We start from the raw sequence: 25805 nt of genomic DNA on the forward strand, positions 1-25805 counted from the left end.
ACAATGTTCTATAATATTTAGTTTAACTGTAATTATTTTAATTTTGAAGAAAGCATAATAGTTTCTGAAACCTGGAGAAGGAGAGCTATGAAAACATTACGTAGGAAGGATGTCTACTAGTTATTGATTCTGGCTTCCACCCCTAGCTTTGTGATTTGGATGAGTTACTTCAGTTTCTTCATATGTCAGGTGGACATAAATGTAGTGCTCACCTCATAAGGATATTGTGAGCATTAAATAAGTTATTACATATATGAAAGCACTTAGTGCCTGGCACATGGTAAGTGCTCAATAAATATTACCTTTTATTATTATTATTGATATACTGAAAATAGCATTCAATAAACATTTACTGAATTGAATAAATGCACTTATAAGTGCATTTATGAGTACTGTCAAAAATTCTGCAGTAACCTGAGTATAGAAGGGAAAGAGGGTGAACAAAGGAAGAGATTAGCATTTTTGAACACTTACAATGTTACAGCTGCTTTAGATACATTCATCCATTTAATCCTCACTATACTCCTGTGAAGAAAGCATATATGAAGAAAGCAGATAATCAGGGAACTGAGACTCAGAGTATCATATCTCACTGTCAATAAGGAGACCTGGCATTTGAACTCAAGCCCAGTTATTCAAATTTTATATTCTTTTTCTAATACCACATAGCCTGCAAATTCTGAGGTGTTTGAGTTTGGAGATTTTGAACATGGTACTTCTATACCTCATTACCACATAAATACCTCAGTTGATAAGATGTGAATTGAGTCATTTTCTGGTTAATATTTTGAAATTAAATTCCATCCAGTGACTTGCTTTCAATACAAGTTTATCAAATGATTTAGTCCCAGGTGAAGTAGAGATATCCACAGATATATAAACACGAGTTAGGGCTATATAGTTATCTTTTTTCTACATTTAGCGAAAATCTGCCTTGTGCCTGGCAACAAATTTTACTGAAACCGTACTATACGTCAGTGATTATTCTAAAGGTATAGACCAGTGATCAAAATGAAATTCTTACTTCTCTGACGCTTATATCCTAGTGCACAGAAAGAGACGGTAAATAGGCGTGTGTGTGTGTGCTTGTCTCATGTGGGATAAGTGCACAGGGGGAGCGAGGATGGGTGATCACAGAAGTCATGCCTGATGAAGTGACATTTATGCAGAGTCCTGAATGGAATGAGGGAGGGGCTATGTGCACGTCTGCAAGATGTGCAAGAGCAATCCAGGTGGCAGAGCCAGGGCAAAGGCGTGGCTATACTGGAGAACCAGCAAGAAAGCCAGTCCAGCTGAAGCCGAGGGAAGAAAACACGACACAGCCCTCACAGCCAGTTACATAACTCCACACCATTTAATTAAGGCTGGAATAAAGATTTCTTCAGAGTGTTAGACAAGCACAAGAGTGGGGACAATGCTGCCTGGGGTCAGGGAGATAGGGGTGGAGACAGTGCTGCCTGAGGTCTGGGAGATAGGGGTGGGAAAGGATCTGACATTTGCTTCAGTCTTTGAATTTTGAGAAACACTTTGTCAAGGAGACAGGATGGAGAGGAGATCAAAGGAACAAAGCAAAGGCATGAAGGTCACTGCTGGGAAGGGCCTGTATGTTGCAATTTGATGTAATCAACAGACTTCTCTATAAGAAGCTTTGTTTTTCTTTATTTGCTTCGAGAGAGCAAGAAAGCCTTAATTCATAAATCCCAGCAATTAAGTGCTAATATGCCCCCAAGTCATCAGTTTAAGCCCTGATCAAAATCGAGGTAAGAACTCACATTCATTTGTTTGCCAGTTATACTTTAGGATTAATTTACTCTGCCAAAGGTCATTTCGCTATTTAAAAATAAATAAAATGAAATACACATTTTAATGTAATTCCCTTGTTGTGCCGAAAGTTAACATACTAGAATATGGTAAAACAGGCAACACGAAGGATGAGTGGTCCTTCAACAAACACTACTTTTACTAATTGTTTTGGGATAATGTACCCTTAATCACTACAGCAGACATCCAAAAGACCCCTATGCAAGCAGAACCTCACACAGAATTAAAACAGTAACACAGTGGTCCCCTGCACTGGAAATAATTGTCAAATATTTACTTATATCCTCATCAGGCAAAGTATTGAAGGTATTGAAATCAATTTTAATCACTGTTGAATCTCTGTTCAGTAGTATAGGACACAGGAAGGTGGGTCTATGGCACATGATGAACACAGAATCTGTATTTTCTTGCATTAGCACCCATCTTTCCACATTAAGAAGCATAGCAGGTAGCATCCTGTTGGACAAATCTCAGTGGTGGCATATTTCCATCTCCCAGGGGGTGTGGGAAGACCCAACTGCACAGCAGTAACAATAATTCTAGCATATCCGTTTATGAAATAACTTTGGCAGTAATGGCTAGAGGATTTGGATGAAAGTGTTATTTGTGGTCTTCCAGCTGGAAGATCAGAGCAGAGCTTCTAAAGCAAAAGGCACAGAGTGGGATGGCAGATAGTGGCTGCTTGGCTAAGAACAGAAGAGAGTTGGGGATCCATGCTGAGCTCCAGGGGAAATGCAAACAAGACAGTCATTTCAGAATTTCCTGGTGCTGCCCAATATCAGAGCAAGGGATTACTGATGCCATCTGCTGGAGATACTTGGGATTTAAAAATGGAATCTACACAAATAGTACTCTAGTGTCTCCCTATACTGTGGTTCAGTTCTTCAATTAAGAAGAAAAACAAAAACCAAAAAAGCTAAAATACAACAAAAACAATGGAAATGAATCCTGTACGTATTTACTGTACCATAAGGAGGCTGGAGCTTGATATTGTTGGTCTGTATTTCAGAGACTTATAGTATGTAATTGCATTGAGTTTTTTAGCAGAACTCTGTGGGAATACAGTTTTGACATATATGACACTGAGGCAACTGGGTGTCGAGTTTGTACTGTAAATTCATGAGTTTCTTGCTAAAAATCTACTATGCAGTATAAACTTTATACACGATATACTCCCTTGATATACTTTATTGAAGAAGAGTACGGTGGTTTTGTTTTGTTTTGTCTTATTTTGTTTAATTAGAAAAGGAGAAAAAGATTAAAAGAAAAAAGAACAAGTATCACTATTTGGTCAGAACTGTTACATATGCATTTGGGTTTTACGTATAATACGGTAATTCAACTTTTGTTTTATATTTGTTTTTGTTTTGTGGAAAATTTCCTCTGTTAGTTGCACTCCCTGTAGGGTTGTTGTTAAGACCATGATTTAAAATTACAAAATTCCTTGTGGGGCTTCAATAAAATTTTAGAACTTTTAGAAATGTGTGGCTAAATTAACATTGATTTTAGTCCACATTTTCCAAAAAGTACTAATTCCATGAGACTTGTAGTGGGAAAAATGGTTTCCATGGTCAAATCCATTTGCAATATGCTGCATTCCAAATATCTTCTCTTGGAGTTCCATAAAGCACATTAATTAAAATATGAGGAGTTAGTATTTATTGAGAGTTTACCATGTGCCATTAATGCATTTAGTCTTGGTTGCGGTTCTATTTTATGAGCACTGTCATTCACCCTAGTGACAGATGAGGAATCTGAGCCTTACAGGGTTGGTAATTTGTTCAATGTCACACCATAAGAAAATGGAGGCATTGACTCTGACTTTAAAGCTCATGCTCATAAGTCTGAAGCCATATGTCCCAAATTATTAATATATGAAATAATACCACATATTCATATGGCTTTTATGTTAATTATATTTCAGTATTCATGTTAACCTGTTAAAGCTTTGAGGAGTAATGCAGTAATGGTATCTATTTAACTTTGTTTAACCTAGCATTTCTAAATCTACTTGGCTACAGAATGCTTACAGATTTTAGTGGAAGTAGTGTCCCACAGAATACAGTTCTAGAAATGCTGATATAAGCTATACTACTGCTATAGATGAGGAGCTAGGAAGGGAGTAGCTCTTTAACATTTGTCTGGCCACTTGCTTCAGAATAAAACTGCTGGTATCCTCCCCAGGCAAGCCACTCACAGGTGTCCACCTGGGGAATTGCAATGGGCAGGAGTAGAAGGAAAACACCTGATACCTTTGCTGCTGCAGGTGCACAGAGCGCTGGAACCCTCTGCATAAGTGTGTAACATTTAGTGCATCCTGCAAAGGGAACAAGTTTAATTTAGTTAAGCCACAAGGTTGAGTGAAAAACAGCATGTTGCTGTTATTGTTTAGTCAATTAAATTGTCCTCTGTGCTTGTAGGAACTGTTCCACATTTATTACCAGTGAGATACATGCTCTGGCAGTTTCTTTGCTTTGGATTGTCTTATATTTAGCACATCTAAAGATTTGAGAACGAATGATGGAAGACATAGTGATGAATTGTCAGGCTTTTCTAAAGATTCAGAAGTTCTAAAGTTCCTGCCAGTGACAGATGGTCTGTCCTTACTCATTGCTTGTCTTCCTGACAGGACTTGATTTTTTTTTCCCCCCTTTTTTTGCTCAATTCCCTTAAAGTAAGCCCAAGCTTCTTGGGTGGTGGGGTAGTCTCATTGGTTATAACTATGTTACCATATATATATATATATATATCCCTCTGGTAGCGACTCTGCATGAAGATGCACCACGCTTTGTTGACATTATTAATGGACACACGTGATGATCAGAGAGAAGCATGGAGTAAGAGGGAGAGAGAAACAGATTACCAAGGAAAATCCATACTTGCTTTCTTCCTGTTATTTTGATAACCAAACATACCAGAGTCTCCACTGGATAGTTTTTTTCTTACTGACTTGCTGCTTTCTTTTGATAGCCCAAGCATAAGGTGATCTTTTGGCAGTGTTTCATATCATTATGGTAACAAAATATACATTGTTTTTTTAGGACCTTCGATATTTCATAGCAATCTAAAAATTTTTGAAATTTTGTGTTAAAAAGTACAATTAGTGTTTACCAACTTGCTAGAAATTTATAAAAATCCACATAATGAGACCAAACAACTATACCAATGATGTACTTAGATATAAAATAGGTTCCTATTGAAAAAGAAGAAAACTTCAAATTGCTTAATCCCTTTCATTGGCTTGAAATATGTTTACTGCTGGAATGGGAGATGTGCTGCTTAGGTAAGGAAGATGGGGAGTTCTAACATAACTGTGGAAATAAATATAAGGTTTAAAAAATTCTAGCATGTCTTACAGTTGCTTCTTAACCCTTTATCCAGAAGTAATTCAGTCTTTCAAGTGAGTAATGCCACTAGTACAATACAGCATTACTTAGGCTGAAGTGTAGTGAGTGGAAAGGGATTAATATTACTAAAAACGTATGTAAATTACCAGGTGAATTGATTTGAGATTTACCATAGTTAGTTGGCTTTTTTGTCTACACAAATAGCTGAGAATTTCTTTTTTGTGTAAATATGAATGTCCTAAGAATGTTCATTATATGTTAGCTCAATTTGACAATATGTGAAAAGCTCAAACAACATTCTCTCTCCCTTTTATCTTTTAGTATTTAATTCTACTGCAATTTTGTTTCCGGTTTTATATATATACAATATAAAATGTACTACTATTGTATATATGTACGATGTGCTACTCTATCTATACTTGTCATTTCAGTGAAGGAACTCAAAGCCTCCTGGATTTCCAAGGTCTAGGCTACTGGACTCTCTGTCATCTTTTTATGCCCCTCACTAAATGCTCCTTCCATTACCAGATATCAGTCATCTTTTTAATTAGTGGCTTTTTCACATTGCTCACTTTTAGCAACATTCAATTATAAAAAAAAGAGAACTCATGCCAGCTCATTGGTTATGCATGAAGATGTTAACCTAGACCTAAGGAAATTACATTCCTCTTGCAGGGGACAGTTCCTCAGATAATGAATGGAAGCATTAACTTTCTGTGTACAACATAGCAATAAAAAAGTTTCAAAGCTTCTCCATAACACAGTGGCACAGTAATACATGGATCTTAGTTGTGTATACATATATATTTTGGTATATAATTAAAGGAAAGAGACATATCTAACTTTTCATTCTTAAGTACCTTTCTAGTATAATTTGTTTCTCTTCCCCTCATTAAAAAAAAGTCCTGAATATTCAATATTCATGAAGAGGCCAACAAATATTGCATGGTTTTGAAATCATGTCTTATATAAAATCACAGAATTTAAAATTACTCTAATAAGTATGTTTATTAAAATTTATTAAGGTTAAAAAAAAGTACATAGCTGAGATTAATAAAAATGCATTGCATTAGATGAGATAGGCTAAATTACTCTGACAGGGAGACCCAAAATGTAATAACGTCTCAACATAACACAGGTTTCTTTCAGGGTTAGCACAATACTAAAGCAGGGAATAGGGGAATGAGGTCGGCACCATGAACGTGAGCTTTTGTGGTAAATGATTTATTTCTTTACTGCAGTAATGTGCTAATAATTTTTTCCTTGTTTCAAATTTATACTGCTAAGTGTCTCATGTTTGAGTACTCATGAGTAAAACCCAAGACAACAGTCAGAGAAGATTATTCCCTGCTGACCCTAGCAAGGGAGGGTGGTCGAGTGAGTAGAATCACGTCTTGGATGAGAGGTTCGCCTTTCTCTTGTACTGAAACACAAGATTCAGCTTGTGACTCTATACTGTTTTATAGAGTTTTGCTTGAAAGTTTATTTCAAGACAGAGAGTGTGAAAGATGCATAAGTTTTATGATCTAGATAAATTATCTGTAAGTTGCCCTTTCCTTCCACTTATTTCATAAATGCTATTGTACAAGACAATTTTTCACTTAACAAGTTCTACAGGTTAATGCAGAGTTCTCATAGCCTGAATTTTACCTCTTCTGGCCACATGGTACAGATTATGTAAACAAGGACAATTTAAACTAAATTGAGTCATCTCTTCATTCTACTACCAGTATTGCTGCAGAAGTACTTTCAATCTATATCTTGGCTTTCACTTCTCTTTTCTCTGAATTCTTCCTATTTCCCTATTTTAGTCATGTGGTTTTTTTCCCATATATAATCATTTCTCTCCATTTTATCCAGAGAACTACTTTCCTTATATCTGAGTCTCTGTTTTGTATTCCTTTAAATTCTTATGGAGTTCCCACTTACATTCTAACACTTTTTATTGCTAATAAATTACTGATGATTTGTCTCTAAGATGATTAAAGAAAAGCAATCATAAAATTAGAAATAAACTGACTTTTTTTTAGCTAAAACTGAAAACTGCCATGGGTCATATTTTCTACACTAAGTTTTACCTGTAAGTTGAGCATGAATGTATTTTAAAAAGTGATAATAATGATATAACTTAAAAATAGATAATATATCCTCACTTCTATGATAATATATTATCTATACACCTCAGTAAGGTCATAGGGACCAATACAATGTATATTGAAATTGTAGTAAAATTTTTACCAAAATTTAAAGAAAAAACAAAAATTCTGCAAATAATTATATACTTTGAGAAAGCATTGAATCACAAAAGAAATATATTTCCAGTTGTATTTCTTGTGATTCAATGCATGTTTCAGTAGGCATTTCTCAGTAGGGCAAAGAATAACTACCAAAATACAATTTACACTTTATAACAACTCCTTGCTAGTTAATAGAAAGATTTTCATTTAAAACTCAGTCTTTGGGTATTATTGCTGAAAATAACAGAATAAGCTCTTATAAAACAGTCTCACGTATTCCATGCCTATATGCCCCATGGCATGCATCATAAGAACATGTCTTAGAATGTGTATGATAAGATTGGATAGAATGGCAACTTTCATACAAAAGCTAACTTTGTGGGCCTAAGCAAAGGATCATTTAGAATCAATTTTTCCAAAGTTAGTCAGCCAAGATTGCTACCTATATCTTATTTGCTTTTCCTTTTGCATGTTTTATTTCTGTTCATGTTATTAGCGATCTAAAAGCTACTGAAATTACCTACCCATAGCTTAATGCTGATATAATGTTTATTGCTTTTAGTCTTTACATTCAGGTAATTTTACAATTGGATCTCTTTAGAATACACATGCACAAAGATTTTCAGAACATAGAGCAGTTTACTCTCTCAAGGCAACAGCAAGCATACACACAGGGAAGTATTAGAAGATGAGAAGGTTAAGTTAGAGCCAGATTGTGGAGGGATATGTACTTGGACATTTATTAGGTAGATAATAAAAAGCCATCAAAGTTTATTTGGAATAGAAAATGTGATTTGAACTCCACTCTCAGTTAAATCACCATACGGTATTATTTATAGTATCTTTTTTAGTTGAAACCTATGTTTTTCTAGGCTTTCGATGACTTATGTTTTCAAACTTAGCAAATCTACTATGTATCTACACATCGAACACAAATGCTTCTACAGTGTTTTGCTAACAGTTTTCCATCTTCAATTGAATAATGAAGGCCTTTCTGACATCTGGTTCATTTTTTGCCATTTGCAAAATATATGCGTTTAGTTTGGTCTGTTTTTTATGACTAAATGCTTACTGACGGCTGGTTTGTTTTCTATTCTAGGTTGTGGAGACTAATTTGGTTGCTTTTGACTGTCACTGGATCATTATAAACGAGGTAAAGCCAACTAAACCTTGTTGTCAGCTCTGGGTCCTGTTTTCGTTATGTGTAGTCACAGCATTCCTACAGCCTTGAATTTCTGAGAGGAAACAACACAAAGTAACCTTCCAGTTTACTGAGTGGATGCTGTTAAATAAAAAAAGAACAAGGGGTTTTTAAAAGTTATAAAGGGCTTTGTATGAATAAAATAAATGGAGTACGTCTTCCCCACTGAGTATCTTTGAGCCTTTTCCGTTGGCACACACTGCCAGCTTTGGGAGATCTCTTTATAAAAAGTACAGTTCTTCTTTGTGAGCAAAGTGAATTCCTCCCAGTGGAGTGCTTGTGTTCCATTTATATTTTAATGTTGTTTCTAGAACTTTTATATCCACTATCCCTTTACACAGGGATTAAATAGTTCAGCATATGAATATGAATAAATAAGAACAGATTTTTTCTTTTCATAAAGAAATACTTCTGTTTTAAAATCCATCAACTTGTCAAATTCCTGGTGAAAGTTTCTTGATTTTTGTAAAGACAATACATAAAAATAATTAAAAATTTAAAAACGTTAAAAATGTATTAAAATGTGAGAGCCCTGAGAAATCAGTTGTTCCATTAGCACTTGCCAGTCAGAGTCGAAAAGGACAATGAACACATCAGTCGTGGACAAATAACGAGATCACGTGGATTCGTCCTCAACAAGACCTAGTATTGAATCATATCTATTACTTATGAATAAAAATAATGTATTATTTATCAATAGATACTAAATATTGAACTATAGAATAATAAATTTTGTCTCAGGGACAAATAGCATTTTGAATAAAAATTCTGGTTTTGCAGTCAGCAAGATAGGTTCAATCCTGGCTATAAAACTGGTTAGTTGTGTTACTATGGATATATAATATAATCATCCTGTGCCTCGGTTTTTTTTTTTTTTTTTTGCTTGTACAGTAAGTATAATGATATTTACTCTACGAGTTCATTATAAAAATTAAGTGAGATATGTAATGCTCTTATTAACACAGTGCCTGACGAATGACAATAAATGGTACTGCAGTAATGATCATAGCATGTTCAAGTTCACAGACCACTTGCTCCGACATTATTTTTTTGAATACTAAACATTATTCTATGAAGGGTTGAGGGAATGAGGTTCATTGAGGGTAAATGATTTGCCTCTCTCTCCACAGAAAAATAAAAATGATTCCCAGTTTCAAGTTGTTTCTCCTATACCACACTTCATCGATGGAATTTTAGCTCCGTTAATGGTTCTTTTAGTTCAGTGTAAAGACACTGGAAACATCTTATAAGCCTGTTTTTGGTCTGCCAAGCTTTAGGTCCACATGATTTGTCACTGTAATTTCTCATGTCAAATTAAGATGTATTTTTCTGAGATCCCCACAGGTAATGTGTATGTGTGAGATCTACTTTTCAATAAAGTCTTTATACCTTCTAATTTTCTAATACCTCTCAATTTTACATCTAGAAAGACTGAACATCAGGATAGAGGGAAGGGAAAAGGGAAATTTTGCAAACCTTCATGATCACATTTCAAATTAGATATTTTCATTTCTATTTTTCTGCAAGGAATCTAGGATTCAAATAAATTAAACAGTTTGCCAAATATTAGACATCTATTAAGTAGTGATAATGGGATTTAAAACTTAGTCTTTTCCAGTCTAAAACTTTGATTGTTTTTGCTTTGTTATCCTTTATTTGTTAATTTTCTTTATAGATTATATTTTTGAACGTTCTGCTACGTCAATTTTAACTTTATGGGAGCCGTTTATCCTATTAGTTTTTGTCTTTAGTTTAATTATTTTCTAGATTACTATTTTTTGAAACAGAGAGTCCTTCTAATTTCTTATTTTTATCTCACACCCACTTTATAATGGGAGATAGACCACATAGACTCTTTGACATAAAACAAGCTGGAATCATTTTGCGTGTTCATATCAATAGAGCTGGTTAGGAAAAAAAAAGTGATTTCTTGCATCCTTAGAGACACGGATTAATCAAACCAATTAATACTTATTACTGTTAAATGGAAATGCCCACTCCCTTCTATTCTTTGGTAAGATTGCAGAAGGGACTCCTGAATTAATTTTTTTTCCATATCCAATTTAACTTCTAAAACTATACCTGAATCTTAAAAGGGTGAACCCATTTAGAGCTCCCCAGAACACCAGTGGTCACCTATCTACTGCTTATGTGTCGATTTGTACTGTGTAAGAAATCACTCCTTCATATTACATAGACGAAGCCTGACAGAGTAGACTAGCATGTATTTCATTGGTGATGAATGTCATAGAAAGAGTAATAACAGTTCATATTTTACTATATCTTTCATAAACATTATGACTTATTTTGATGTGCTTATTAAATTTCATTTCTTAAAATATCAGGAGGGCAAATACTGTCTTTAAATGGATGTTCCATAATTTCAGCGACTATTTTGCAACATAAAACATCCACACAATACCAATAAACGTTAGAAGTATAGAAGACAGTGTAGGAGACCTCAATTCTTTTCTCCTCCTTCACACTTGGATTTGCTACTGCAGTCTGTCATAACTATTTATAACTTCACCTTTACCATTACTGAAACCCTATCTCTTTTCTACCCACAGCCCTCCTTACTACTCCTTGAGCAGAGGTGTCATTTCTTTTGAACAGGTCAATACCACTTAGCCTTTGAAAATCCAGTGTTCACAGCCCACACTGTTTATATGGGTTATTGTTTTTATCTAAATTAGGTTAAAACTCAGAGATCAAGCAAGTTTTCTGTATTTCCATCCTGAAGAAAAACCATCATTGTATATCTGCGGTCAACACTCTGTTAAAAAACAAAATTCAGCTAAGTAAATTTGAAGATCTAATTGGCTTTATTCAATGATTCATGAATCAAATCGGGCAGCATCCCATCTAGCGAGTAGAGCTACTCCAAGGAGTTGTACAAAATGGAAGGTTTTTATAGGCTGAAGGGGGTAGGGAGCAGGAAAGTATTAGCAAAAGTAAAGACAGGGTTGTTTCAGGTCAGGACATCTTCTTTTGGGGGAAGGGAACAGCAGGGGTTTCATCATGAGATTACCTCACTAGTGTTAGGAAATTCCAGACTGGTCGATTAAGATTGCATTCCTGTGGAAGGTGGAAAGTGCACTGAGGTCAGGTGTTCAGTCTAGGTTTGGTGTCATGGGCTTTAGCACAAGTGACACCATTTGGGGCCTGTGGGTTTTCTCTTTAACAACTCTTACTTCCACATGATTCCATTCAGCCACCTCGTTCTCTCTGAAATATGCCTCAGGAAGCTTGACTCTCACTACCTTTACTTCATTTACAGGCTTGTTTATACAAATTTATAATGTATTAATCGTAATTTACCCTAGTTTCCATAAAAGAAGAAACATGGCTTTCTCAAATTTGCTAGGAAGCTAATAAACTCCAAAAGTAACAACAACAACAACAACAAAAAACTCAACAACATGCAAATGCCCATTTTGATTGAACATGGAAATCATGAATCTGTCTAGTTGGGTTTGTGTAGCTACTATTTTGTTGCTGATTTCAAAATGGGTTACAAACATTTATTTAATCTTATTGCACCAACACTTTTTTAGTGAGTGATATAAATCAAAGTTGGCATTGTGCATCATGATACAAATTGATGTAGAAACTTGAAAACAATATATTTTTTCATTTGCATTAAGTGTGCTGTAATAATGAGAGGCTGCGCTGGCTCATATGGTATAATCAATCATGTGTTGGTAGTTGGTAATGGCATTTAGCTTCTCCCTGCAATCAGTGGATCCAGCTCAGAATAGCCTTTTCATATAAGTATTGTTAACCCTTCAGGGTCCTGCAGCAGATGGCCCAGCACTTTATTTAAGTTTTACAAAAGTTAGAAGCTCAGATAGGAAGAGGTAACTGTTAGGAGCTGCAGGAAGCATAATGCTGAATGTGCCCTGCTATTCCCTGATAATACTGAGCCTGATCTTTGGTGTCCTGACTTCTTATTTAAGTAAAGTCATTATTCTCTGTTAATCACTGCTGAGTTCTGCGGTTAAGAAGTTGTTGTTGTTGAGATTAAAAAAGCCTATATGTGTAATGGATGTTTTTCATTTTTCCTAGTTTAGTGATGAATTGAACTGCTCACTACTGATCTGTCAAGCAGAAAGTTTGCATTCTGCTCCTCTTCCTGCTGGTGTATAGCCTACAATTGGTTTTGTTCCATATTTCAACATAATGTTTGTGTAATTATTTCACATTAATGTTAAACTTGATGGAAGCATCGGAGGATGATCTTTGCTAAAGCATGAAGAATATAAACATATTAGCAAAAACAACAGCAACATAAAGCATAATCTTTTCAAACTACACCACATAGTACACTGCTTAATATCATTACTAAAATCTGCTTTATTCAGAATTGTTCAAGTTTTTAAAACATGCTGGTGTCTAGACTTAAAATTTCAGATATCTATCTTTAGAAGATAGTTTGGTGAAACCTTGCCATTCATTCATTCAGTTTTTTATTTATCAACATTTATTGCATAGCTATTAAGAGCCAGGAACTTTGTTAGATGCTGAGATAAAAGAATGGGAAAGGAGGGAGGGATCCCTCCTCTGAAATGGTTTATATAGTAAAGACTGGCATCTGATCTTATGGATTTCGAGAGTCTTTCCTTCTCTGGAATTCTATTGATTTAAGCCTAAAGCTGATAGCCTACAAAGATTCAGCAGTGATCCAATCCTCATAAAAGATTTGTACTAAAAAGTGGCTCTTTCTGGATGGAGTTGTATCCGTACTGGATTTTTTAGCTTTCTTCTTCCTTTGCTCTTACACAGTTCAGGGTTTACACTACGTTAAACTATCACAGCAAAGTGAATACGAATATTTTCTTGGATATATTGACTTGAGTCTTAATAATTTTTGATTATTCATGTAAATTATTTTTGGGGAAAAAAAGACTGTATGCCTTGCTCCTAAAGAAGTAAATTAGAGAAAAACTAGATACACTAAAACATATTTGTTCATTTTTTTATTGCAATCAATTTCTATTTCATAAAAACAGTCATTCAAATAAAGAATACAAAAAGGACAAATAATTTTACAATTCAACTTCTTTGAATTCTTTTTTTTTTTTTCCTGTGAGGAAGATCACCCCCGAGCTAACATCCGATGCCAATCCTCCTCTTTTTGCCAAGGAAGATCGGCCCTGGGCTAGCATCCATGCCCATCTTCCTCTACTTTATATGGGACGCTGGCACAGCATAGCTTGACAAGTGGTGCGATGGTGCGCGCTCAGGACCCGAACCTGTTGGCTGCCAAAGCGGAGCGCGCGCACTTAACCACTACGCCACCAGGCCGGCCCCTCTTTAAATTCTTTAAAACTCAGGAAGTTCTGTTTATCTTTATAGAGATAAGCATATCTGGTGGTACTGGAGGCTTGGGAGATTGATGAACTAGTTCTTCACATGACTATTTAAAAAAATAAAATGGTGTAAACATTTTTAAAATTCAGAGCATTAGAACAATATAGATTCTAATAGATTATACAATAGTTTTGTATTTTAATGCAGAAGTTCACTTATGGATTTTTTTTCATTTAAAAAGATCTCTTAATAGATTAAGCGTTCACTTGGCTTTCAGTATTTATATAACATTGCATCTGCCACTCTTGAAATGCACCTTTTGAATGCAGACGTAAAGTTCTGTAAATAGAAAAGAGCTGCTTAATCAAGTTTTCATATCACTATCAAACTATTTTTGAGATCAGGTGTCAAAACTAAAACTGCAAGTGAATTTTTTGAGAAAGACTGACTGTTAGCTTCATTCAGAATGGCAGATTCTTTCCTCCCAGAAAATTGCTTTCTTTTCCCTTTCCCAAATAATAATAGGCAAAATATATTCAATTAAAATTGACATTTCCTCGGATATAGTTTAGTTACTTACATACCTGAGAACTTCAGCTTTTGGAACCCATAAAAGGTAGTCATCCCTTTTTATGGGTTTGACAATAGTCCTTTTAAAGACTTTGGCTCATGATCGAGGACTTTATCATTCCTTATGGAATCAGCAGACTATTCAATGCTGGAATAATATATCTTTATAGTTTTAATTCCTATCATTCATGAATATTAATCTAAATGATTCTTGTAAGGAAATATGGATTTCTTGCATAATTACTTCAGAGACTGTCTCTTTTGATGGCATTTATAAATTCATACTGTGAATAAAGAGGATTTTGAATGAAGAGCTTGGACTCTCCCAGGTTCTTTAACTATAAATCGATCTTTATCTATAAATTGCATAAATTAACAGTCTCTGAATCAGAATGTAGTTTTTTAGCAGAGAATGAGATAATTAGTAAAGTATTTAGTATGTTGTCTAATACATAGTAGGAACTTAATAAATGTAAGTGTTTATTCTAATGTGCTGATTTATAGTTCCTCATGGGTGGACCGAGTAGAAACAGTGCTATTTAATAAAATGTTGATAAATCTTAGTATTGCTTAAGAAAAAAGACCACATATGTAACAAATTTAGTTAATATCATGAGAAAAGTGGTAGACTTTTTCACTGCATTTTAAATGAAAACTCCTGTCTGCACAATATTGAATTTAAAAAAATTTAAATACATTGAATAGCAATATTAATTAACTTAAAAAGATTTCTGGTTAAAGTTCAGGTTAAAATGGAGTTGACAGGACACTGTTTAATTCTGCTTTGTGAGTAGATGACAGAGAATTAAAAAGTGACCTGCTTTTTGCCAGACAGGATTTTTGGTGGCCAGTGAAATGACACAGACTAAAGGAAAAAGATGGCATTTTAGGGCCGGCCCCGTGGCTTAGCGGTTAAGTGCGCATGCTCCACTACTGGTGGCCTGGGTTTGGATCCCAGCCACACACTGACGCACCGCTTCTCCGGCCATGCTGAGGCGGAGTCCCACATACAGCAACTATCAGGATGTGCAACTAGGACATACAACTGTCTACTGGTGCTTTGGGGAGAAAAAGGGAAAAAAAGGAGGAAGATTGGCAATAGATATTAGCTCAGGGCCAGTCTTCCTCAGCAAAAAGAGGAAGATTGGCATGGATGTTAGCTCAGGGCTGATCTTCCTCACAAAGAAAAAAAAAAAAGATTGCGTTTTAAACTGAGAAAAACCTTTTTTTATGGTGCATTAAGGATTAATCGACCAGAAATCCAGGATATTATACTGGATACAGCTAGTGGCAGGTGTTATTTTATTTTTTAAAAAATCTATATTTCATAAAGATCATAAATAAAGGATGAATTTTAAAACTAATATATGCTATAAGGAAGAAAATGTGTGATTAGTCTGGTAAGGAAAAGAAGCAAATTTGCACCTGTAAATAGTCTTTTATCTCTTTCATTATTCTGTAATAATTCTTTGAATCAAAACTGAGAAACGTTCACTGCAGTCCAAAATTTATCTCATGTCAAATCTTTTATTTCTATTTCCATAAGAATCTATTGAAACCAATAATATGTTAATTGCAAAGGCTTTATTGGTTTAAAAGTTTCCAAATGCACACTATGAAGCACAAACTGCTTTAGTAAAGACTGCCTTAAAATGAAGATTTATTCTGATCGCTTCTATTCTGACTAATTCCAATTAGAACAGATGTATGTTATAAAAATATTATTTCATTTTTATTACTTCTACATCCATGATTGAGCCAAATCTTAAAATTTAAGTCTGGAGTTGGGAGGTCAGGGAAGAAAGAAGTAGAAAATACGTTTCTTTGAGTTTGGCAAACACTCATATGCAAAATAACACTAATTTGGATAAAGAGCATTAGATTTCTTCATTCATTCATCCTGGTTCACATTGAACCAAATTTTGTTGAAAAATCAACAAAATTTTTCATCTTTATGTTAAGACCACAATTATATACTTATTCATTCAACAGTTAGTGAGCACTTTGTTTAATCTATTCCTTACTGAGAGAAATGTATGAGTTAACACCCGTAGTTCTAAGAAATAATTGGGAAAAGTCTTAAAAAGTAATATCTCCTCTTTCTCTCTCTACTTGCTTTATTTAAGAACCCCATTTTTCATTGCTTAAAACAATATATATTACTCTTACATTTCGACTATCTTCCTAGGTACTCAAAGTACCTTGAAATCCATTAATGAATAATAAATTATAATAGCCACTTATTTTGTGACCTTTGATGTTTAGACAACAAATATTTTTCTATAGTGTTCAGCATAATAGATTATAAACTTATTATTAATAAAATGTATTTAAGTCAATTGCTCCATTTAGAATTATTTAGTTATTAATGTATATAATTTAAAGCACAGACAGCACCTACAAATGAGTTGATCATTTTAGTGACATGTATTGTTGTTTTCATTTGAATGTGTGCTAAGCCTTAAGCAAATGTATTACAGTAACAGAATCTCTTAGCATTTCCAGATAACTCATTAATAGTTTTGTGTTTCTGTTACTGCATTAAAGCATTTCTAATTCTTCCATCTCTTATCTTATCTTATAGGAAATAAACGATGTGGACGTACAGGAACTTGTAAGAAGGTCAATTGGAAGGTTAACGATCATTCGGCAGACATTTCCAGTCCCCCAGAATATAAGTCAGCGATGTTTCCGTGGCAACCACCGAATATCTTCAACATTGTGTGATCCAAAGGATCCATTTGCTCAGAATATGGAGGTATATTCTAAGTGCTGCAGTATTTGTTTCAAGCTGCTTTGTTGGCCAGTTGTAGTGAGAGCTTTTCAAGTTGCATTTGATTCAGAATTATCCATGTTTGCATTTTCTGAACTATTCTCCTCCAGCAGTTTAATGAGTCTGATGGGGAGAGTGTTAAGAATTCATGTCCTTGATCCTTTTGACCTCATTATAGCAAAATATCTACTTGTTTAATAAAAATATAATAAGGAAAGGTTATTTTCTTCTCAGCAAGTAGATCCATAGCATTTCCCATGGTAGAATTTGTGATTGAGACTCTTTAATGCCAAATTCCAAATTATTAAGCTAATAAATTTGCTTGACTTTTCTGGCATAACAAGGACATAGAAATTTATATTTTTTAAAAGATTAGTCTACAGTTTGAAGAACTTCACCAAAAACCTATTTAGAAATGTAAAAAATGCTGTAGCATTATATAGTCATAACCAAATCAGATGGGATATAGCTGAAAACTTTGCTATTCAGAATACAACACAGAATTTGAAAGTAAATAAATAGAATCTCTGAGCAGCAAAAGAGAGAACAGCAAGTCCCTGCAGCTTACTCATAAGGATGCCCTTTAAATACGCGGAGCCTATATGTTTTTTAAAGGAAAATCCTATCAGATTTTTTTGTTTTGTTTCTCTTTGCACTGGCTACCTCACTATGTCATTTGAAGGGAGTGTTACAAAAGGCAGGCACATCGACAACAGTAGGGTGCCATAAGGAGCCCTCTGCTGCAAGCAAGAGACACGGAAAAAAAGAAAGCAATCCAATACACTAATTCAAATATCCTATCAGTGTAGGACTTTTCCTGTAAAAACAACTCCATGTTGTAAAACAGTTCCTAAGGGTATCACTGTAGTGTACTGCTAGCATATTAGTTAGTATTTAAACAATAACCCCGAGATATCAGCAAAGATTAAAGTCATGGTCATTTTCAGAAGTCAGAAAAATATATGACATATTTTAGAAACCTATTCTTTCAAAATGTTTATTATCAAAAAAGTTTTAGTACTTAGAGATGTTCATTGTGAACAGTTTGGAAATATAACTAGTAGGAGAACTAGTTTATCCCCAATAATCTAGATAAATAAGGTGATTTTGCAAAACTACTTCTTTTGAAAGATAATTCCACAGCCTCCCTATCTTTAGTCAGCTTTGAGGTTTTTTTTTTTAGATGAGTAACCATTTATCCAACCATTTCTTCATACTTACTACCATTGAAATGGGTGATATATATTTACCAGGCAGCTGGCTCTGGGATCTTTGCCCATAGAACTTTCTGTTCCCAACTGGATTTTAAGCTCTTTCAGAATAGATTCCCTCTAGAACCTGATGTCATAAAATCCCATGAAGTATTCAGCTGTCTTTATTTCCCCCATCATACCTCCCACAGTGCTGTGCACCTTTGTGAATATCTGTGGATTTGAATGTAATTAAGAAGAAGACAATGGTCAAAGTAAGCCATTCTGAAGCCTAAACAAGGCCTGTTTAATTTTTAATGCCAATCTTATTGATATGCTTATAATGACCCATCTTTTCATATTAATTGGGCATGAGTATAACTGATGTGAAAATGATAGAATTTTACATACAGAAAAACATGGAAGAACTTTGATTTAGAAAATTATGAAATATTAAAGGCTGTTCCTGTCAAAAGAAGTAGCAGGATATGTACAAATTGGGAAAACAGAAAGTACCTACACAGTATTTTAAAGCACATTCGCCTAACAGCATAATGCTTCCGATTCAATTAATGAGTTTCTTGAAATCGGGGAACAAATATGTTACTTGTCTTTAATTCCCAGACCTATCTGAAGAATTAAGGATGTACAGGAGGCACACCCCACCTACCCTATATCGTCATCTTATTCCCTTCAAATCCACAGATGGAAGAAAATAGGACAATTACTTTTTCCTTGAGGATTTATTACATATTAACTTCTCTATTATATGTAATAGAATTTGACTAAATGTTTAATGTATAAAAGGAAAACTGACAGAAACTTTTATATGTGGAGATTTATATAATTGAGTCTAAATGCAGGGCTCTTGAATTTAAAATGTTCCACTAAAATAGAGCATTTGATATAGAGGCTTGCCTTGGTGAAAATTTTATCTCATTGATGTTAAAGAAAGCAACCTGAAAAATACTTACTGAAAATTTGGGAGTGGGATGTTCCCTAGGAGAAATAACCCTCTCAACTTGGAGTCCATAAAAACAATGCAGGTAAATATGATCGCAGACAGACTTACATCTTATCAGCCAGGTACAATAAAAAAAAAACTCAGAAAAAATAAAGATATGACTCAAGTGAGCTCTATAAAATAGAAACCCAACTATAAAATCACAATAATCAATACAACAGAAAAGAGGGCACAATGAGCCTGTGTAGAGATCTCTGGGCTGTTACATATTTTTTAATTTAATTAATTAATCAATTGATTGATTTATTTATTTATTGGTGAAGAAGATTGGTCCTGAGCTAATATCTCTTGCCAATCTTCCTCTTTTTGCTTGAGAAAGATTGTCCCTGAGCTAACATCTGTGCCAATCTTCCTCTATTTTTTGTATGTGGGATGCCACCACAGCATGTCTTGATGAGCAGTGTGTAGGTCTGTGCCTGGGATCTGAACCTGCAAACACCAGGCCGCCAAAGTGGAACATGCAAACTTAACCCCACTATGCCATTGGGCCGGCCCCTCTGGGCTGTTACATATTTTAATGTACACAGAAAAGGAAGTAAGATTTAGAAAGAACAAAAAACAAGTTTCCCAAATCTTTAAATTAGTGCCAGAATGACTAAAATCCAAGATTAGCTGAAGTTGCAAAATAAATGCGAAAGAAACGTTTTAGCTAGAAACAGAGTTTTTAGCAATATATGAAGCAAGAAGGAAGTGAGCCATTTACTGCTTGGTGAAACTGTTAGCTTGGCTGCTAATGGAAAGAAAAGAGAAACGTTCAAATCCTTTTGCTTCGTTTTCTCCATCTAAGAAAAAATGTCTTCCAATTGGAAAGGTTAGAATAAAAGCCATTAAAAAACAGTAAACCACTGGTTTAGAAGGAGCAGGGGTTTGGAGATGGTAAGAGTATGCCTTACTGCTTTAAAATGAGGCCTGAAAAATAATTGCTCAGAGCAGTAAATAAACCAGCAGATGTGATCACAGTATTATAATTGAGAAATACTAGAGAAATATTGGGAAGAGGACCCGAGTATGAGACATTGGTATATTGTCCCAATTTTCAAAACAGGAGGAAAAAAGATTCTGACAATCAGAGTTTAATATACTAAAAATTAATATTTAGATAAACTGTGGAATGTATTATTAAATATATGGTTTGGGGTACTTAAGATAAGACAATAGGACTTCCTTAAGAACAAGTACTGTCAAACTAAGTTCTATTTAATAATTTTCTTAGATTGGGAGAATGCCATAAATCTATTTATTATCTGTTGATTTTTATGTAGTGTTAGACAAATTTTCTTGTGCAATCCTTATGGGAAGACATTAAAAAATCTAGATAGATGAATGTCACTCAAACGTTTCATCAAAAGAATCCTGAGAACAGAAAATAGTAAACACTCTGGTTTAAGATTAAAAAAAAAAAGTTCAAAATATATTAAAGTTTCATTATTATCTTTCAAAGTTATAACATTTGAGTTTCTTTAAAATTAGAAATAATATTTCAAATAATTTACTAGTTAAATTACTTCATTTTTTCTCCAAATCTTCAAGCAAATTTCATATGCCTCTAACATGGCTGAGATACATTCTGTAGCCTTGAGTACGTCTGATGTCTGTGACTTACCACTGCAACTTACCAGGGCTTCTTTCATCCTCAGTGTGAGACGTATGAAACTAGAGGAACATTCATCCACACTGATAAATATTCTACTCTTGAAGTCCAAGGAACTCTCTATGGTCATCCAAAGATTCTGTCCTTGGAACTAATATTTTCAAAATGTTCATCACTACACAAATGGAAGTGAATACAGCATGCCTATTAGATTTGTAAATGACAAAGCTAGGAGAAAAAGCTTATGCTGTGTTACATAATCAAGATCCAAATTGTTGATCTTCACTAAATAATAAGCCTAAAATTTGAAATTTCACAGAGATAAAGTATACGTTCAAAATCAATTACAGGAAGTCTGGATGGATGAGACCTGGTTTGACAGCTGTTTAAGCCAGTTAAGATGAAGACAGATTTGGTGTGAGCATAGCACAAGTCGTATTTGCTCTGAACCATCCTAATGCAATCTTGGTCTCTATGTCAGAAGTATTTTGCTAAGATCAAGAGAAATAACCCCTTATAGTATACTCTTCTAGTCAGATCACCTCTGCAATAATGTGTCAGTTCTGAGTGCTAAACTTTGAACAGAAACATTGAAAAATAAGAGAAGGACAGAGGAAGAACACTGGGATGATGAGAAGCCTAGAAATTATTCCAGATGATGAACAACTGAAGCAAAGAGGATGTTTCAGGGCAAGTGATAGATGGTGTTAAATATCGGAAGGTTGTCATGTAGAGGAGGTGGGTGCTGGTGGTTCAGTGTAGTCAGAAAACAAGTGTGGTGATGGTAAGGTAGAGAGAAATGATTGGTGAGATGGTGGGATACTGGAATTTAACATGTTAGAGGAGGTATTTATGTCCAGTAAGGAGTCATTTGTCTTGGATGTGGCCAGAGTAGAAGTGAAGATCATCTGTGTAGGAATTGAAGTGACTTTTGATGAGCAAGATTGGCCCTGAGTTAACATCTATTGCCAATCTTCCTCTTTGCTGAGGAAGATTAGCCCTGAGCTAACACCTGTGCCAATCTGCCTCTATTTTGTACATTGGATGCTTCCACAGCATGTCTTGATGAGCGGTGCATAGGTCCACGCCCAGGATCCAAACCTGCGAACCCCGGGCCACCAAAGCGGAGCGTGCGAACTTAATCACTACGCCACCGAGCCTGTCCCGAAGTGACCTTTTTTAATTCTGGGAGATAGTTTGGGATCACTGTGAGGGAAAGGTCAAAAACCTCTTGAATAAAGAGTGATCAAGAGGTCAGTAGATCATGGCAGAAAGAGGCTATAAAGTGTGGCGTACGAAAGATCATGAACCTCAAGAGAGAACAGGCACTTGGCTGAGAAAGAAGTAAGAGAAGGGGTAATGGAAAGCTCAGAGAATGTCATCATCCCCTTCTGATCCCACCGTTTGGAAGGTGGGCAAATGAGGAGTGGCCCTCAGATGTTGAAGACACCTGTCACCTATAGATACAAAGCACTCACCTTTAAGACTAGCATGGATGCTCGTAGTACCGGCCTCGAGGTATGCAAAAGGGACTGTGCCACGGAAGGGTCAGGTTTGCAAGGAACCCAGGTTGCCAGGTCTCACGTCTTACTTCTGTCAAACCTACCTGATGTTAAACTTGACTTTTTTTTTCTTTGTCTTCTTTTATTTGGCAACTATGTATCAAAAACCAAATATGTGCTAGACTCAAGGCTATGTCAACGGGAAATAAAAAATAAGGGAAACAGAAGTACAGAGGGGAACAATATGTACAGTATGAGCTGCTGTCCAAAAGCAACTCATATTCTAGTGTGCAAGTCGGATTAAAGAAATACCATAGCACTACGCTATGCTTCCGCAGAGGTCGGCAGTAGACGTTCCGGGAGATGAAAAGAGGGCTGCCCCATCCGCAGGGAGTGGGGGGAGGCCTGAGAATTTGTCAGGGTAGGACTCACCTAGCGTGTGACCTATGAATTGAATATTAGAGGAGGTTAACTAGTTGGAGAAAGATAAAGAGACATCAAAGGATGCTACCACAACAATCTCATACACACACAAAGCAACCGGTCAGAGGGAGAAGTGAAATAAAGCTAGAGAGAAAAGGGCAAGCCAGTGTGAGGCCGTGGAGCCAGGAGAGGTTAGAAAGGGACAAATGATTGCAGATTATTGAGAAATCATCCAAAGATTTGCCCTGGATTTTTGGGTACAGCCCACTCATCTTTCATGTTTCTTCTAGGTTTTCCTTTTGGGTTTTCACAGCCTAATTCAGACTGAATTTTGATTCCTCAACTACTTTTAACTTGAAGTCTCACTCTTCGTTCACTGCAGATTTCAGCTAAACCTGCCAGTTTCTCCAGTAATTATCTGGCAGGAGGAAGGGCAAGGGGCTGAGAGTGAGAATAGCCTTCCCTAATATTTCCTCATAAAGAACAAACTGCTATTTCACATAGTACATAAGAGTGTTCAATGTCTCTTTAAAGAAAGCTCTCTCTCCCATAAGTATTATACATATAAAATAATGCTTAACAAACACAAATGATTAAAGATTAACCTAGCAGTGAAAGAAAACTCACAAGGCACTGTTAGGAAGTGCTTATTAATAGTTGTTCATAGCATCAAACTCCCATTATCCTAATAGTTGAAGCTTAATACCATTCTTTGATGTGGGCAGACCGTTTTGTAAGTTTCCTTCATGATTAATTATAACCAAAGGGCAATCAACGTACTGTCTTCTTTGTTTTCAGGAAAAACTGTGATAACAAGACACTTTAAAAAAATCTGAGAAAATGTAAATGCTTTAAGATGGATTTCATTTTCATAGCTATGTTGATTTCTCATTTTTTATTTCATGTTAGATTTTTCCTTCAGAGAGGTAATAATATAACATTTAACAGCTTTTATTGACTTTGGCTATCTCTTGGTGTTTAAGTTTTCTAAATAATTTCTAATTTCTTTAAAAAATAAACACTTTGGGTAAGGATAGTAGTTCTGGCAAGAGTTAAGTCTAAGAGTACAATACATCTTAGCAAAAATTTCTATGATTCATTTTTCAATCTATATAGAAGGAAGATAATAACATGGTAAGCTTAGAAGAAGAAAACATCAATATAAACACATTCACAAACAGTTAATAGTTTATGGTGTTTGCCATGTTAATGAATTGTGATGTGTGTGTGTACCTATATAATTTTGTATAGATCCTTGAACATTGTAATCTTTATGAATGATGCTATTTCCTCTCATTTTTTCATTACTGAATCCCCATGGACACATGAGTACATACACACAGATGGCTGCTTCCTTTTTTGCACCTCTGACACTCATCTTCCATGTAAGATCAAGTTGATATCTCCATCTGAATAACCAGAATGCAAAAACTTGACATATTCAGAAATGTATTATTCAGTTTGCCCTTCCAGTCTGAAGCCCTTAGATCCTTACCTCCTCAGAAAGAAATAAGGGCCAGTGATTTTCTAAGGTCTGACACTAACAGCCGTGCTGTGGCTGAAACTTCTCATTTTTATCTTCTCTTTCACACCTAAATAAGCTGAAAAAGAAATTGAGGCATACAGTCAGACAAGACTTCATTCTCAATGGCAAAATTGCCTGGGAAATGAAAGAAAAAAAAAAAAAACCCTTCTGCTTAATAGATAACCCAGTAAACCAGCCATCTATGACATGAACGGAAGCAGCTCAGATGACAATTTTCTCCTCATTCTTGATGGTCGGCGTCAATGATTCTAATGACTACCGTCTAATGTCTTTTCAGATTTCAAACCTTTACATATATGACACGGTGCTTCTGCTTGCTAACGCTTTTCATAAGAAGCTGGAGGACCGCAAGTGGCACAGCATGGCCAGTCTGTCGTGTATCAGAAAGAGCTCCAAGCCCTGGCAGGGAGGGCGTTCCATGCTGGAGACCATCAGGAAGGTAACTTCTGACCACCACTTCACTCTTCCTAATGTTCACGTAAAGAGGAAAAATAAATCACTGTTTGATGAGATATCTTTTAGAAGGATTTTTTTCCCTCACCAATATTGCTGCCAATTCAAAGCAAAAAACAGTATAGTGGAGAAATGAAATATTAAAAAAGAAAAGGTGTGGGCCAGCCCCGTGGCTTAGCGGTTAAGTGCGCACGCTCCGCTACTGGCGGCCTGGGTTCGGATCCCGGGTGCACACCGAGGCACCGCTTCTCCGGCCATGCTAAGGCTGTGTCCCACATACAGCAACTAGAAGGACGTGCAGCTGTGACGTACAACTATCTACTGGGGCTTTGGGCAGGGGGGATGTGGGGGGTTTGGGGATTGGCAATAGATGTAAAAAAAAAAAAAAAGAAAAGGTGAAAAAGTCACATAGATATGTAAGACAGAGAGCCCATATTTATTTGTGATGGAATTTTATGCAAGTAAAAATATAGTGGTTGAAATATTTTTAATTGCCTCGGTTATATCCTTAGGGTTAGAAATGCTCAAATTAATTTGGTGCTTGTCACAAAGTACAAAAAGTTATTTTTTTTTTCTTTAACCTATACCATCAGCTGAAAAAAATAAACAGCAGACCTAGCTATTTTTCTATTAGATGATACATGGTAAGACATTGGATGTGATGATCTTTATTTATATTACAATAAAGATATAATTCATAAACAGTTAATATTTTGCAGCTTTCAGCTTCTTTTGGATACTTGATGGCAGTATTCTTTTCCACTGTCACTGTGGCGTTTAGCCTGGTTGTGACCTGCTTTGGCTTAGCTACCTG

At 35.4% G+C, this 25805-nt stretch overlaps 1 protein-coding gene across 4 annotated transcripts in view; it reads left to right on the forward strand.

Annotated features, from left to right (window-relative positions):
• Positions 1-25805, forward strand: part of GRID2 (glutamate ionotropic receptor delta type subunit 2) — a 1475972-nt gene that overhangs the window by 874652 nt on the left and 575515 nt on the right. For all 4 annotated transcript variants that reach the window (XM_087434598.1, XM_087434599.1, XM_004430960.3 and 1 more), the window contains 3 exons: positions 8505-8558; positions 17074-17247; positions 24816-24977. In XM_087434598.1, coding sequence (XP_087290724.1) covers positions 8505-8558; positions 17074-17247; positions 24816-24977 — 390 coding nt within the window. The remainder of the gene's footprint in view (positions 1-8504; positions 8559-17073; positions 17248-24815; positions 24978-25805) is intronic.

This window comes from Ceratotherium simum, chromosome 8 (genome assembly GCF_057802395.1).
Source record: "Ceratotherium simum simum isolate JZ-2026a chromosome 8, ASM5780239v1, whole genome shotgun sequence".
Taxonomy (NCBI): Eukaryota; Metazoa; Chordata; class Mammalia; order Perissodactyla; family Rhinocerotidae; genus Ceratotherium; species Ceratotherium simum.